The sequence below is a fragment of the Leopardus geoffroyi genome, chromosome D2 (assembly GCF_018350155.1).
Source record: "Leopardus geoffroyi isolate Oge1 chromosome D2, O.geoffroyi_Oge1_pat1.0, whole genome shotgun sequence".
Classification (NCBI taxonomy): Eukaryota; Metazoa; Chordata; class Mammalia; order Carnivora; family Felidae; genus Leopardus; species Leopardus geoffroyi.
This window is the reverse complement of record NC_059334.1, coordinates 47127403-47143660: the sequence shown is the minus strand read 5'-3', so window position 1 is coordinate 47143660 and position 16258 is coordinate 47127403. Positions and strand designations below refer to the sequence as shown.

The following is a 16258-nucleotide window of genomic DNA, read 5'->3' as shown; positions in this document are numbered from 1 at the left end:
CCAGCCAAGGAGGCTCACCGACAGACCTAGGTGAGCTCTCCAAAGACATCAGCTCTCAGGTCTCCTTGGGCATACCCTGCCCTTGTGGTGCCCACACCCTCCCAGACCTGTTCCCACAGCACGTGGCCCAACAACACCCTTTTCCAACTCACCTCCAGGAGCACTTCCAATGGCAGCCACTGCTTGGGATTGGAGGCCACCAGCAAGAGCTCCCTCAAGAGCAGCTGCGTGAAATCCCTCAGCTGCTTCCGGGCAGGATGTGACTTGGCAGGAGCCTGTAGGCCCTCTGCAACGCTGTCGCCTTCAGTCGCAACCCCGGGGTTGCTGGCGTTCTGGGCAGGCTGAGTCATGGGCTCCTCAAAGACAAGAGAATCCCAGCATGAGCAGCCCGCCCCGCCTCAAAGTGCTTTCACATTCACCTCTGAGGTGTGCATAGGTGGGATTCTTATTAAACCCATTAACACATAAGGAAATCAAGGCTCTGAGGAGGGAAGAGACTTTTCCAGAGTCCCACTGCTTATAAGGTGGCGGGCTATGGTCTCTGGACATGGATAGGTGGGAGCCATGGAAAGAACCAGAGCATGGAGCAAGAGAGGCCTGCGGTGGTGAGCAACGAAGCCCAGGGTATGTCCTGGGCAGGCCACTCCCCTCCTCAGAACCACAGCTCACCATCAGCCACATGGCAATGATGAAAAGGACCCACAAAGACATGTGAAGATACAATGAGAGAACAGCACATATGACAACGCCTGGCCCCATGAACTATGGTCAAGAAAGCCTGTTCCCACCTCCTGGTGGAGACCTCACTCACCTTCACTGCCTGCCAGGCTCGGCTCATGTCGACAGACAGGACCCTCAAGTGAGAGAAGCAGGACTTCCTCGAGTCCTGGCATCCAAGTCCCTGAAGCACGTTGGCCTTCACTTTCTCACTTTTATGTTTATAAAAATATTGGGAGATCAATGAGGCAGGGGTCATAGGCTCAGATGCGTCCAGGAAGACATGGGGACGCTGGGAGGCCAAATGACACATCCAAGGACATACGGCTGGGGGCTTCTGACTCCTGGCCCATGAACTTTTCATGCACATTCATCTGTCAGCACCTCCCTTTGCTCATTCATAAAATTAACACAGCCATTCTTAATTAAGCCATAAAATGAATTTAATGGCACCTAGGGAGGTGGTGACTGCATTAATTAGCTCCATGCGGCCTTGACTGGAAAGATGCCATATATATTCACAGCATATCGAAGCTTTGCGGCCACCAGCCTTCTGCGTGAAGAGGGCTTGTCACACTTTCTGTACAACAAAGGCCTCTTGAAGCTGACTTGGAGCTGGGACAAGGCTAGGAGGTGTGGGGATAAGTGCTCTGACACTGGAGCCAGAAGCCCCAAGACAGGGTCTGGCTCATCTGCAGTCACTGGGGAGGTGACTTTGGGCCAGGCCTGCCCCCAGGCAGGAACTGTTGAGTATGAGGAGGAAGAGCCCCGGGTCAGAGTGTGCTCCAGAGCTGCGGGCAGGCAGCAGGCTGGAACCCCGACTTAGCAGGCAGATGGCAAGCCTGGCCTGTGGGTGTAGGAGCTGAGGTGGGGACCTGGGCTGAGAATGTCAGGCCGTGGACTTCGGGGTCCCGGCCGCCTCCAGAGGCCCCAGTCTGGGGGGTTGGGGAGGGGTGGTCTGTAGGACTGTCCTTTCTCCCTGCCTGGCTTACGGGCACCTGGCTTCTGTCCCATCCACCACCTCTCCAGGGCTGTCCATAGTGACTTCCTTTGCTCTTTATTGCATCTTTTTTTAGCATTTACTTTCCCCATATGTTCCTTTAGTTGGTATTAGCCCACCAAACCATTTTATCTTCTTGCAAATCTTCTAATCTTTGTATTTAGTTTTTTCATTAAAGCTAGTTACTCAAACTTTATTTGGCCATTGAATTGTATTTTAAACTGACTGACGCAAAGGACATGAGCCTTGGGGCGAGAGAGTGAGGTTTTGATCTTGGCTCTGTCACTCGTGAGTCATGTAAGCTACAGCCAGTTTCATTCTCTCAACCGTTTTGTGAGATGGGTCTTATGGCTCCCACTAAACACAGCAGAAACTGGCCAGTCCCGCTCGGCCTCTCTGGATCTCACTTTCCTCTTACAGACACCACCCGCCCAGGGTGCTAGTATGGTTAACCCAAGCGCCAGGCTCAGGACTGCTGCAGGTGCTCAGTAGATGCTGTCTGTCACCATGAACACACTTCTAGAAAAGATTAACTGAAAGAGCACTTTCGTTCATTCATTTGGTTGTTCAGCAAATAATTATGGGGCAAATATTACACACCCACACGGCACGTGGCATGGCTTCTAAACCTCCCACTTATGCTTCTAAACCTTCTAAACCTTCCACGGCATGCTTTCTAACATGTTTCTTTAGCTATGGCTATGGATTCGGACACAGGCATCACAGTTCACCCTCCCTGCGGGGCGGTCTCGGGTTCCTACTGCACTGTGGTAGGGGCAATGAGGGGAGGTCTGTCTGGCCTTCCTCTCCTGCCCCTGCCTTCCCTTCACACTGTCCTTACCTGCTCCTCTCAGCTCCTAGATGCTCCGAGCCCATTGGGCTCCCTTGGCCTGCTGGGCCCCTCTTCCTGTGGCCTACATGCACACCATGTTCTCAGGACCCAGTCGGCCCTCTGCCCTTCCAACATCAGCTTGTCTGGCTCTAAGCTGAGCCCTCAGCAAACCCTCTGACTGCACGGAGTCCTGAGTCGTGGACTGCAAACAGGATGAGGGTCCTGAGACCAAAAGACGGGACATTCCTGTTCCCCGTCCCCTGGCTGGTGCATAGGCCACTGGCCTCCTGGGATGTAACTTGTTTCACCTTAGCAGTGGGGATATTCCACATAGAACTGGATTCCGTCTACCTCAAATTTCTCATTACGGAGACTCCTGACAAGTCAAAAAATTACTGAATCTCAGAACTCAGAACTCAAGCTGCATCTCAGCCAAGAAAAGGAAAATTACCCAAGTTGTTTACTTAATGTTTCAGGCAAGCGGCCTTAAAATGTATTTTAACTTGGGGTGGAGGTAGGGAGGAATTTTGCCCTTCGCCCTTGAAGCATGATGGCACTCACCCCTGCTCTCACTGGGCAGGGCAGTGGCGTGTCCTACCTTGTGGGTTCCCAGAGGGAAGGTGACAGCAGCCAACGTCTGAAGGAACTCCGGGGCCCGCCAGGAAGGGTCCTGGGGGTAGGTGCTGTGCACAAGGCCAAGGAAGTGCAGCACGCTGGCAGGGAAGGTCTGTTCCCAGGCATCATCTCCGGAGCTTGCTGAGGGCTGAAGACATACTTCATAAGAGGCGATGCATGGGAGCATTACTATGGCTGCAGGGGAGCCAGAGGATCTGAAATCTAGGCATTTCTGAGACTTTCGACAAGATGCCTAATTGCAAGACACCTAAGTCAATGGATTAGCAAGGGATACCGGTCTTCAGCTGGGGAAGGGTTTAACAGGTGTAGACATTGTTCCAAGGGCTTCACACACATTCCTCTTCTCCCCTCACAGCAACCCTCTGAAGTAAGTTCTAATATCTACTTCTATTTTACAGATGGGAAGACAGAGGCACAGAGCGGTTAAGTAGTTTGCCAAAGGTCACCCGACAGGTAAGGGACAGAGCCAGGAATTGAACCCAGGCAATCTGGCTACAAAGTCTGGCTGTCTTCCGTATACTACCTGTATGTGGTTAGACACGGCCTCTGTGTTCAAGGAACTTGCCAGTAAGAGTCAACTCCAGCCTTCCACAGCCCAGTGCTAATACTTCCAGCTGTAGACCCTACCCTGGCTAATATCGGTACAAACCTTGTCTGAGGTTGGCAGGTCTTGAGGAGCCCCTTCCCCACCAGCCAGGGGTCTGGAATGGACCATGTTACGCTGAACTGATATCCAGTATCCCAAGGGGATCTGGGCACCTGTTTGCCAGCACACCAGAACTTGGCCTTGGCCATATGGCCGAGCCTCCATCTTGGCTGCACACGAGTGCCACACTGAAGGCCAGTTCACTTGAGCAGTCATGACCAGTCACTTTGTCTGGGGACTGACTCCAGCCGCAGTATGTCCAGTGGCTGCCTGAGGTCCTGCTATACCCTGAATGGATAGTCTGGAAGTTGAAAATTTGCTAACCTTAATATTAGAGTCACCCAACAATGGCGCCGAGCCAACAACTAGACTGAATTGGGCTCAGCCTCCTCCTACAGATGTTACAGGTGGATGTCAGGTTCCTCAGCCCTAGCCTCCCCCATCTGTGGCTTCTCATCTTCCCAGCGGCTTGCCTCGAGTCCTGGCTGTATGTACCTGAGTTAAGATGTCATGTTTACCAAGTAGCTACCAAGGACTTGGAACTGACAAACCTAATTGTGGAAACAAAGGCAACATGCATGGAACCATTAGAGAGCAGTTTAAAATCCCCTTCACAGGATTTTGGTGAGAGTCTGGTTTGCGCTAAGCAGGTAGACAGAGACACTGCTTCCGAAGTCACCTGCATCTAGCAAATAATTATGGAGGTTCTTCGAGCACAATGTCAGATTTATGGGAGATGCCAGAGCTCAGAGTTCCAAGGGCTTTTTCTGGAGTTAGTGTGCCTGGTTCAGATGCTGCCTCTGCCACTTACTGATAGTGTAGCTTTGGACCAGTTCCTTAACCCCTCCAGCCCCCATTCTGTGAAACGAGGATCCCAATATGACCCATTTCAGAAGGTTGTTGTTGAGGATTGAAGGAAACATTTTACCACTTCAGGTTTATTTTCACAGTGACCAGCACAGGAGCTGAAAGATAAGGTCACATATAAGACTTGGACTTTTGGGAGAGGAATTTGGATTCGATGCACTAAGCAGAAGGGACCCCTGAAGATTCTTAGGCACGGCAGTGACCTGGACTGTAATGCTGATCCCGGACCCACATGCGTCCACTGTGCCCTCACTCTGTGACCCTGCCTGAGTTAATCCCTGCAAGCTTTGGTTTCTATATCTGCGCAGTGGACATAATGCTGTCTGTTCCAAAGGATAGATGCACGCAGCAGAGTAGCTAACATCTAAAAGACTGACAACGTAAGACATGGGCCAGGATGTGGAGCAAATAGATACAAAGCTTCTGCACAGTGAAGGAAACAATCAACAAAACTAAAAGGCACCTGACGGGATGGGAGAAGATACTTGCAAATGACGTATCAGATAAAGGGTTAGTATCTAAAATCTATAAAGATATAGATTATCAAACTCAACACCCAAAAAACAAATAATCCAGTGAAGCAATGGGCAGAAGACACGGATAGACACTTTTCCAAAGAGGACATCCAGATGGATAGCAAATGCATGAGAAGATGCTCAACATCACACATCATCAGAGAAAATACAAATCAAAACCACAATGAGATACTACCTCACACCTGTCAGAATGGCTAACATTAACATCTCAGGAAACAACAGACGTTGGCGAGGATGAGTGGAAAGATGAACCCTTTCGCACTGTTGGTGAGAATGCAAACTGGTGCAGCCACTCTGGAAAACAGTATGGAGGTTCCTCAAAAAATTAAACATACAACTACCCTATGACTCAGCAACTGCACTACTAGGTATTTATCCAAAGGATACAAAGATGATGATTTGAAAGGGCACGTGTGCCCCAATGTTTATAGCAGTGTTATAAACAATAGCCAGATTATGGAAAGAGCCCAAATATGCATCAACTGATGAATGTATAAAGAAGATGTGAGATATATATATATACACATATATATACACATATATATGAGATATATATATATATACACATATATATATACACATATATATATATACACATATATATACACATATATATGAGATATATATATATATACACATATATATACACATATATGATGGAATATTACTTGGCAATCAAAAAAATGAAAGATCAAAAAGAATGCTGCCATTTGCAATAATGTTGGTGGAACTAGAGTGTATTATACTAAGTGAAATTAGGTCGGTCAGAGAAAGAGAAAGACAAATATCACATGACATCATTCATCTGTGGAATTTAAGAAACACAACATATCAACATAGGGGAAGGCAAGGAAAACTAAGATAAAAACAGAGAGGGAGGCAAACTATAAGAGACTCTTAAATACTGAGAACAAACTTAGGGTTGCTGAAGGGGAGGTGAGTGGGGGACTGGGCATCCCATCACATGGGTGATGGTCATTAAGGAGGGCACTTCTTGGGAAACTACTCCTGAAACCAATACTACACTGCATGTTGACTAACTTGAATTTTAAAAAAAAATTTAAGAAAAGAAAAATGCGAGTCAAGAGGTCTTTAAAACTGCAATTGCATTAACTCCAGAAAACTACCAAAAAAAAAAAATGAGGATACCAAATATCAAAATGGTAGAACTAGACAGAAAAATATCAGGAGAATATATCCAAAGTTGGTTCTTTAAATCAATCCTCAAGTCCCCAGATCCTTAGGTAATGGGAAGGGGTGGGGTAAAGAGAGCATAAGCCTACAAATACAGACTAAGAAGGGGGAAATAATAACACAGAAATTAAATGAATTAAAAAAGACCGTTTGTGCAAGCTGAATAAAATATCTACTACCTAAACAAGGTCAAAGAGACATTTAAGAGCTTAAACAAAGCAATAAAGGAAAAAACTTAGGCCCAAGAAGTTTCATAGGAATAATTTAAATAATATAAGAATTATGGATTTAACATCTTCTTGAATAAAATAAAGAACAAGTTTTTTTAATAAAGCTAGCATGATACTGATATCAAAACCTGACAAACATACAACAAAAGAAAACTGCAGCCTGCTATCATTTATAAACATGAACTCAAAGTCGTAAATAAAATAGTTACAAACAGAATAAGGAAGTATACTGAAAGAATAAGAACAGAGGAACTCAGTGAATCTTTGCAAAAATGCAAAAAATCTGTTGACGTAATTCACAGTACATAAGTGGTTAGAAGAAAAAAGCAACCAGCCGATCACCTAATTACATGCTAATAGAGTATACAATGAAAATTAAATACATTCCTGGTTTTAAAAAGAGCAAAAAGCATGATCTGTAGTTTCTTAGCATAATTACACACACACATACACACAGAGAAAAATTAGCAAAAGATTCAAATAGGCAATTCACAGAAAAATAAATGGAGATGGTTAATAAGCATATGAAAAAAATGCTAGCAATTTCACTAATCCTGAACACAAGAGAACTCAAGCATGAAATCACCAGTTTGGCGGTGTTGCTAAGGCTGTGAGGACTGGGCTGGGCACCCCCATACAAGATGTCAGGATATACAGTAGATGGAGGGAGGTGTATGTATAATGTCTAATGCATCCTTCCTGAGAAGTGCATCCAAAAGAAACACGAAGGACACTTCGACCCACTATCCCACATCTCAGAATTCACGCTAAGGAGAACATCAAACTAGAGAGAAAAAGGATCTGACCAGCTCAAGAAAGTTCATTACAGACTTTTTACAACAATGAACATTTTGAGAAAGAACATAAATTTCCTTTGTTTGGGAAACAAAGGCAAGAGGGGTTTATGTGGCCCAGTCCTCTGTAAGGACGTGGTATAATCTTAGGTGTGTGGGAGAAGCTTCCACTAAAGTTCACAGTGGTTATCTCTGGATGGGTGTGATTACGGTGATTTTTACTTTCCATCTTTGTCTTTTGTTGAAACTGTAAATGTAAGCATGAATCACTTCCCAGAAGCAATAAGGTTTCCCTACACACAATCAAGCCTCCTCCAAGACCCTTGGTGTCTACAGAATGAAGTCAGACGTTTTCAGCCTTTCATGCAAGTTCTTGTTGATCTGGCTCATAATTACTCCCATTCACAGCCCTCATGGCCTTCACCCCCTCACACTTGCCTCCACGTTGAAAATAACCTCTCCACCTACCTCTGATGGACCTTGAAGGCATGAATAGATGGGTCTCGGTGTCATGTAAGTAGTTGGTGGGCATCTGTCTTCTCTAACAGGTTTCTACCTCACAGCTCCCTCATGTTTGAGGCCCACCTGCCCCAGTGGGGTGAGCTCCTTGAGGGAACAGGTCCCTTTCCACCCCCACCAGTCCCCTTAAGCTCCTAACCCAAATCAGTCGCTCAGAAATGTTCTCTTGACTGAAAGCATTAAATCTCCCAGTGAAGGAACTCAAATATTTAAACAAATGGAAAACATATGTCTTCCAGCCAGAGCATGCAAACTCCACTGGGGACATGTAGGCTGAGTTTCTCACTGAGCACCTAAATTATCACTAGGAACCCCCACACCTCTTCTATCAGGCATCCTGAATGACACTTGCTAATTATCAGCATTACCAGGAAGCTGCCGGAAAAAGTCAAGGTGACCCTTCCAAAGTTGTCTTCCCATCAGAGCCTCCTCGTGAGATGTAAGGAATGGGTCTCACCTGGCTCATGGTGGCTTTCAGCATTTCCAGAAGCAGCAGGGCACCTTCGGTGCACAGCCCAACCCGGAGGACTTCTTCACTGTAGTGCTTCTGCAGGAGCCACTGAAGCATGGCATCCAGGCTGTCCTGAAAGAGGGGGCAAGGACGATAGAGAGACATATGGCTGCATGCCAGTGGGACCAGCTTTCCAGCCAGTGCATCATGTTTCTCAGGGGGCCGAGTGGGAAAGACGAAACGGCATAGTAACAGCCTAGGTGGCTGGCCCGTATGTAGAACTTCAGCCCACTCAGTGGCGTGTGAGGGAAATAAATACACACCTCCTATAAGATGCTGCAGGCCCACACAACCTGCATCAAGTTTAGCTCTTTTGTTTGGTTTGAGGTCCCAATCAACTTTAATGAATTTTTGTAAATGCAATTACAGAGGACATAGGAGGAATTCAAAGGCTTTGAGCACAGTACAGAGTGTAGCAGAGGGAATGTGGAATTGACCAGCAGGGCAATCTGACTTTGCCTCTTGCAAAGCTGGGTTTGTGCAAGCTATTCAGCCTCTTGGCAACTCAGTTTCCTTCTCTGTAAGATGAAAATTGCATTCTCTACCCCATGGGATCATTATAAATATCAAGTGAAATAAAATTTGTAAAACGTCTATCATGGGTCCTGACATTCAGCAGATGTTTGTTTCCTACAACACATTCTTGGAGAAATAGAAATGCACGGTTTCGGTGAACCTAGCACAGCATATTAGGAACTTTATTTTGAAGGGCGATCTATAATACCATTAGCATATATCAAGATTTAGGTAGGTCAAATATAAGGATATGCAAGGGAGGTGGATTTTCTAGCCTTCTATTTGCAGAGCCATGCCCCTCCCCCAATTTCCATTCCGCGCAGTTTAACTCCACTCAATTGAGACCAAGAAACAATTTCTGAATCTGCTGTTTGTCAGGTGCCCAGGAAGGTGGGTAAGAAGTGGAGTCTGTTCTTGAGGTGCTCAGTAGCTAAGGAGAGAGGAAATCACGTAACTGTGTCAGTGTCATATAAAGCAAAGGTGTGCTGAGACACACAAGAGGGAGTGGTTCCCTGTGCCCAGGGATCTAATCAGGAGGTGGCATCTGAGCTGTGTTTTGAAGGAGGACCCCTCATCAGGCAGGTGACATGGGAGTAAGAACTCATTAAAGGCACAGGGGAGGCAAGCACAAAGCAGCTGATCTTACTGGGGAGGTGACTCGGGGGTTTCACGGCACAAAGGGCAGGTAAGCAAGGAAGCTGGGTGGAGAGACAAGTCGGACACCCCATCGCAAAGGGTCTTGGCAGTGGCTGTGGATGCTGAACCTGATCCCGCAGGGATGATCCCGCAGGAACCTGATCCCGCTCATGAAGACCTGGATGAGTGAGTGAGTGTGTGAACGGTGAGAAGCTATGTGTCATGAGTGTAGGCTCCTCTTAGGAGAGAGGTGGCTAAGGAAGGACGAGACAATGACAAATAGGAAAACAGTTGGCCAGGAGTATGAATCAAGGGGTCAGTTTCTGGTTTTAGGTGGGACACAGTTCACCATATTTATGGTCTCTGAGGAAAGAGTCCATAGAAAAGAAGATGCTGAAAGTACAGGAGAAGGAAGGGTCAACTACTAGTGAGATCACTCAGGAAAGGAGTGGAAGGAATCCAGATCAGCCTGGAAAAAGTACCCTTTGCCAGTGACAACAGAGAGAAGGTGATGAAGAGGGGCATGGCATGACCAGGTGGTGGAGAGCAGGGTACCAAAGCAGTACCTCCCTCTGGGGCCCTCCATTCCCACTGTGAAGTAAGTCATTGGAGCAAAGGGTGGCTTTGGAGCAGAAGTCTGAAGAGCATATATGGTTTACTCTAGAATGCAGGGGAATCCAGGCACTTCACTAAGGTCAAGAGACACTATTTCAGAAGGTATAAACTGAGGTCCTAATTCTGTGGTGGCAGCCACCCGCCTCCCTTCCCATGCCCATGATCATGTGACTTCTCTAGCCATGCCCAGAAGGGGAAGGACTTAAAAGTGGGACTGCTAAAAACAGAGACCTGCTGGCAGGGAGGATGGGAGGCAGAAGCCCAAGAACTCAGAGTACCTGAAGAGCTAGACAAGGGAGTGGCTCTGTGAGGGAAGGAAGCGGGTGAGAACACAATATGAGTTGGAAGAAGTGGATAGAGGTAGCGGGGGAGAGTCTTAGGGAACTGCCTCGGTCACACGGAATGAGACCAGGTATGTCACTCTATCCCAGGGGTACCCCAAAAACCTACTTTGGGCCCGTCCGTCAGCTCTGTAAGTGGCGTCTGCAGGAAGAAGGTGGACACAATGAGATAGACTTCTGGAATATGCACATGGTGGCCCAGAAAGTCTTTCAAGACGCGGAACCCAGGAAGCAGGCAGGGGCTCTGGTCAGGCATGGCAGGGTGGCTCTTCAGGTTATCTATTGATCAGATGGAAGGGGCACAAAATCCAATTGAGAACAATTGCTGTTGCTTCTGGTCAAGGTGGGGACTGGGAACATGAAAGGATTCCCTGCCACCCACCCATCCCATAGAAATGCCAGATAGAAATATATGTCATACACACATGACCACAAGAAAGTATTCAGTAAGAGTTCCTTTCCCTATTTCAGACACACTCATTCATTCATTCATTCATTCATTCAGAAACAGATACTTAGTGCCTACCACCTTAGAGGCAAAAGGCTAGCTTTGTATTAGGCAATAAGGACATAGCATTTCAACAAAATATACAGAACCCGAGACCCTCACCAAGTACTTACGATGTAGTTGTAGGGAAGGACATTATGGAATTAAATGCCCCAATAAATATTTGCTTGTGAATTGTGATAAACACCATAAAGAAAAGTAATAGGGGCAAAGAGAGTATAACAGAGGGGCCCTAATTCAAGGGGAACCCTCTTCTCCTGGAGGAAGTGGCATTTGAACTGAGACCTGAGGGATGAACCCATACCATCCAGGAGAGCCATGTTGGTGTTATGGGTTGGGGGCAACATCCTAGGAAGAGGAAAAGAGCTGAGGAGCTCTTGAGGAATGGAAGGAAGCCCCCCGTGTCTGCAAAGCAGTCAGGACATAAAGGGATCTTGACAAGGAAGTAAGAGGGGACTGGGACTGATCGGGATCAGAGGTCAAGGTGATCCTACTGTGAGAGCATGAAGGCCCCTAGAGGAAGGAGCTTGGCCGGTCCTCACTTGCAGCCCAGGATGAGGAGGTGTCCTGCCTCCTGGAGAAGGCTGCACACTCACCTATCACAATGTCTACTCCCTCGAAGCTGCGCTCCACCCAGGATCCCCCAGACAGGCCTTCTTTAAATCGCCCGCGGAGGGAGGGGCTTGCCAAAAAGTGCAGCAGAAGCTTCAACCCCAGCACCGTGGTGCTTGGATGCAGGTGGCCCTGTACAAGGAGCAGGAACCAGTCAGGCCCCAGGTTCAAAAACATCTCTTCCTTTGTCCTGGGGGGGGGGGTGTCAAAAAATGCAATAAAATATCTCTTAGTCCATGAGCAAACAACACATCCAGAAAATACAAATAATTTCCAGCCTCGCTAGTCACCTAGGAGAGGCAAATTAAGGTTGATCTGGATATCACTCAGTGAAGTACATGTTATATTTTTAAAGAATGGTAAACTAAAATGCTGGCAAAGTTGCTGTTAAATGGCTGAACATGTTTATGAATCACTGCAATGTAAGTTGGCCAAAGCTCTTCAAAGCAATTGGAAACTGTACCAACAGATGTAAAAATGCGCAGGCCCCTTGAGAGCCCTAGCCCACTAGTATTCATACTTGCAGGGGCTGACCAGCCACCCATCTAATTACATCAATACAGTTGCATAAAACACGTAACGGTTAAGTCACTCCCTTTTCAGATATACTGATCAAAATTAATCTAAATGGAATAGTCCAGTATTCATGCATCTGTATCAATTTAGGCAAAAAAAAAAAAAAAAAACCCACCACATTTTAACTGTCACTTTCAAAAATGAATTTTAAAATGATGAGTTTGGAGAATACAGATTTGCTAGAGGGGACTGGAGGGCAGGGAGGTGGCAACCAAACCTCAGAGGCAATGGCTCAGCAAAGGACTCTGCCTCTAGGAACCAGAGAAGGGCCCATCTTTGCTAGGCAGGGTTCTCAACACCAACTGCCAGACTAGGCAGCGAGGCTGTGGCCCCTGGACTAGAAGTCAAGAAACTGCCCTCTCTTCTATCCCTGCCTCTGTTTACTAACTGGCTGACTTTGGCAGAGCTTTTGATGAGCTCTGGTCATTCTCCTTGATGATGATGATGATGATGATGATGATGATGATGATGGCGATGAGGGCAGTGATGGTGAGATGATGACGATGAGAAGACTTAGCTTATGGAGTATTTATAGTGTCCCAGACACCATGCTTGGGGCTAGTCACATATTAATTTCCATCCATAGCAGGTACTATTCTTATCCTCATATAGATGAGTAGAAGAGGGCATAGAGGACTTAAATAACCTCCCCAAAGTCTCTGAGAGCAGAGCTGGGATTTGAACCCAGGAGGTCTAGACGTCAGAGTCCTGGTGCTTAAGCACTACCCTATATTCTCATTCAGAAAGATGAAAAAGGAGAGGGTTGGACTAGCTCATCTCCAAGGCATCTTCCAGTTCTACCATGTTTTGATTCTAGAAATACAAAGATTTCTTAAGCACTACTTGCAAGGCCATTTTACTGAGGGATAACTCCCCACAGCATTCCTCCCTTCCCCAAACACACGAACACACTAAAATGCCAACCCAGCAGAGCAAGGACCTAGACCGACTTCCTCAGCACTGCAGTCTTGGAGTGAGGAACAGGGTCTGGCACACAGTAGGTGCTCAACAAACAGTGGTTGAATGGATGACTCTGGAGTTGGATATAAAGCAGGCAGTCAGTGGGAGAGAGTTAATGGAATTTCATGGTTACACATTGTTTTAAAAGTTAATTGAAGGCAGATACTTCTTTTTCCAACTTGGAAAAATAACTAAATAACTGACAGTAAATAGCAGAAGAATTTGGCAAACCTTTTCCTTGATAGATGTTATTTAGGCTAACCATTTCTCTGTTCTATTTTCTGCCAAGTACAGGACATCAAAATCAGTGATTGTCCCAACTGCCAAAACAATAACAATTACACTACAGCTATGGTGACAAAAAGAGCTTATTGTAATTATACCAAATCTGTTCTGACTTACTCATGCCCATTTCACATTTGCATCAGAATATCTTAGGGCAAGGTCTGCTTTATTGGGTGGAGAGAATATAATTTTGTTTCTGACTGGTGCAGGAAACACATTGCCGAAAACCGACTCGGAGATGCTAAACTTTTCATTAAGAAAAGGTTTTAATACTGCACCCTGTATGAGGCAACCCCATGCCAAATCGCTCTTCCTGGAACTACTTACTCAGAGGACAGATGAAGTTGGGAAGAAGATATTACACTGAACAGCATCTCCAGCAACTGGTTTCTGAGCCAGATTGTCTTTCCAGATGTTTGGCTTCCAGCTACAAAATAAGGAAATTCAGATTTGAGAGAAAACGGATGTAAAGAGACATACTATTTGCTGCAGTAAGCCATCGTATTCACCAAATGCTTCGTTCACCCAGGAATTGGGGCATGGATGGGACTCAAAATTCTGGCATTCAGTTCTAGACTTCCATGCAATGCTTAAAAAGAATTTCAGGACATGTTCCTAAAGTTCTCTTTAACTGGAGATGATTTTGTTGCTTCCTATCCACTTCCCCCAAAAATCCTAAAAATAACAAGGTCAAATTTATCTTCCAGCAGAAGAATTTTTTTTCACTATCACAGGCTGCAACACTTCTTGACCACCTACTACATGCTGGGCATTATGGGAGGCATTGGGAGCAGAGTGGTGAAGATTTTAGTACTCGATCTCAATTCCTGCTCTCAATGTGTTTCCATGCTAAACCTTCAGCATATGAATGTTGCACTAAAAATAGAGCTTGCGTTGTAGAGTTCAGAATGCAGTCCATATTAGAAGAAGGGCTGACTGAATAAGCTTACTTTTGGCCCATTATCCATTCATTCATTCCCTTGGTTAACCACTTATTTTACAACCAATTCAGGGCACGTGAATGCAGAAATATGACTGATGTGGCAGTCTGGAGAACCGGAATCAGATTTCTCTTTATTTGGATTCTGGCCCCAAAGGTCTTCTATCTCTGAGCCTCCGTTTCCTCATCTGCAAAATGGGAATAGTAATACCTACTCTTCAGGTTTGACCTAAAGATGAGAGATCATTTTCCTAGACTAAGTAAGAGTGTCCAATAGAATCTTTTTCAATGATAAGAATGTTTTCTATCTCTCCTGTCCAATACAGTAACCACTAGGCTCGTGTGGTTATCGAGCACTTGGAATGGAGCTCGTGTGACTGAGGAATTGAATTTTTAATTGCATTTAATTTCTACCAGTTAAAATTTAAATGTAAATGGCCACATGTAGCTAGAGGCTCCCATCTTGGACAGCACAGATCTGTAGGGCCCAGGACCAAGTTCCCTTCACACCTGCCCTGGCAGAGGGAACATGACATAACTTCTGTTCTGCACCTGGTTGGGAGGAGAGAGACCCAAAAAAACAAATCACTAACCTGTGCATTAGAGTAAGTGCAAGGACTTTAGAAGCCCAGAGGAGGTGACTTAACCTGGCTTGGTATGACCGGGAATGGTTAACTCAGTGGGCAAAGCAGGGGGTGGGGTGGGACAGGGGAGGCATTTCTGCCAAGGGAACAACACATACAAAGCATGGCTGGAGGGCAGACCATCACATATTAGGATGTGCAGGTGCTCAGAGTGCTGAAGTTGGGGCTCATCAGAGGAGCAGAGGTAGGAAGGACTCAACTAAGAAGGTAAGCAGGAACTGGGTCATGAAGGATCCCACCTGTTGGCCTATAGGGAACTGAGTTTTAGCCTGGAGGTCTTAGAAGCCATTCCAGGTTGTGACGGAAGAATAAACAATTTGATATGACTGTAACCCTACTCATAACACTATGACCTCACAAGCCACTATTTGGGAACAATTGCTCAGTTGTGAGTACCTTCCCTTTTCTTTGCCTCAGCCCTTCCCTCTACAAAATGGGCCCATGACAGGTGGCTCTCAGGGGTGCCCTGAGGGCCATCCTGCTGCTTTCAGACTGGTGTCTGAGAAAGGTCTCCTCACCAGACACTGAGGAGTCCAGGCCTCCATCCACGCAGATCTGCCTCTCATTCACCGAAGAAGGCTTGAGGGTGTAGACAACAAACAGCCCAATTCTTAATGCAGAGAGAGAGGGATATGTTCAGTGGTGGGCTCCACCCACGTCTGCTCAACACATATGAAGGTTTTATACACAGATCCATCCAAATCGGCTTCAAGGGAGGGTTTGAGACAGATCACATTATTCTGTGATCAATGCAGTGTTTCCAGAGACTTCTAAAATCTATCATCAGAGCAGTTAACTCTGGCTCTGCCAGATAAACATAACAGAGAGTGCTGAGGATGGAAAAGGCTACGTACCATGTCAACTGGGACCGTCCTTTGGGAAGTCTGCAAAAAGCAGACACGTTGGGTCAATGGCTGATGAGGAGGACTGTGCTCACAGAAACTTGAATTCTTGGCATAGTAAGTATGTCTGGGCACCAGGGAGCTGTGAGCACATAGCCCTGAGGGAAGTCTTGCAGAATCACCCCTTTTCTCAACTCTCAGCCCTGAACAGAACCTCTGGAAGGTTCCAAGGGAATGGAACCTGCCACTGCACTGAAGGGTAATGTTGCTGGGTCGAGTGTGGTCAGGAGAGAACTGAGGC

General features: G+C 46.3%; 1 protein-coding gene across 4 annotated transcripts in view; it reads right to left on the bottom strand.

Annotated features, from left to right (window-relative positions):
- Positions 1-16258, bottom strand: part of WDFY4 (WDFY family member 4) — a 297123-nt gene that overhangs the window by 155350 nt on the left and 125515 nt on the right. For 3 of the 4 annotated variants that reach the window (XM_045437996.1, XM_045437994.1, XM_045437993.1), the window contains 7 exons: positions 15634-15725; positions 13859-13958; positions 11695-11900; positions 10700-10869; positions 8429-8554; positions 3148-3312; positions 153-356 (listed from right to left, as the gene is read on the bottom strand). In XM_045437996.1, the coding sequence (XP_045293952.1) occupies positions 153-356; positions 3148-3312; positions 8429-8554; positions 10700-10869; positions 11695-11900; positions 13859-13958; positions 15634-15725 (1063 nt within the window). The remainder of the gene's footprint in view (positions 1-152; positions 357-3147; positions 3313-8428; positions 8555-10699; positions 10870-11694; positions 11901-13858; positions 13959-15633; positions 15726-16258) is intronic. The other variant, XM_045437995.1, reaches the window with a different exon arrangement.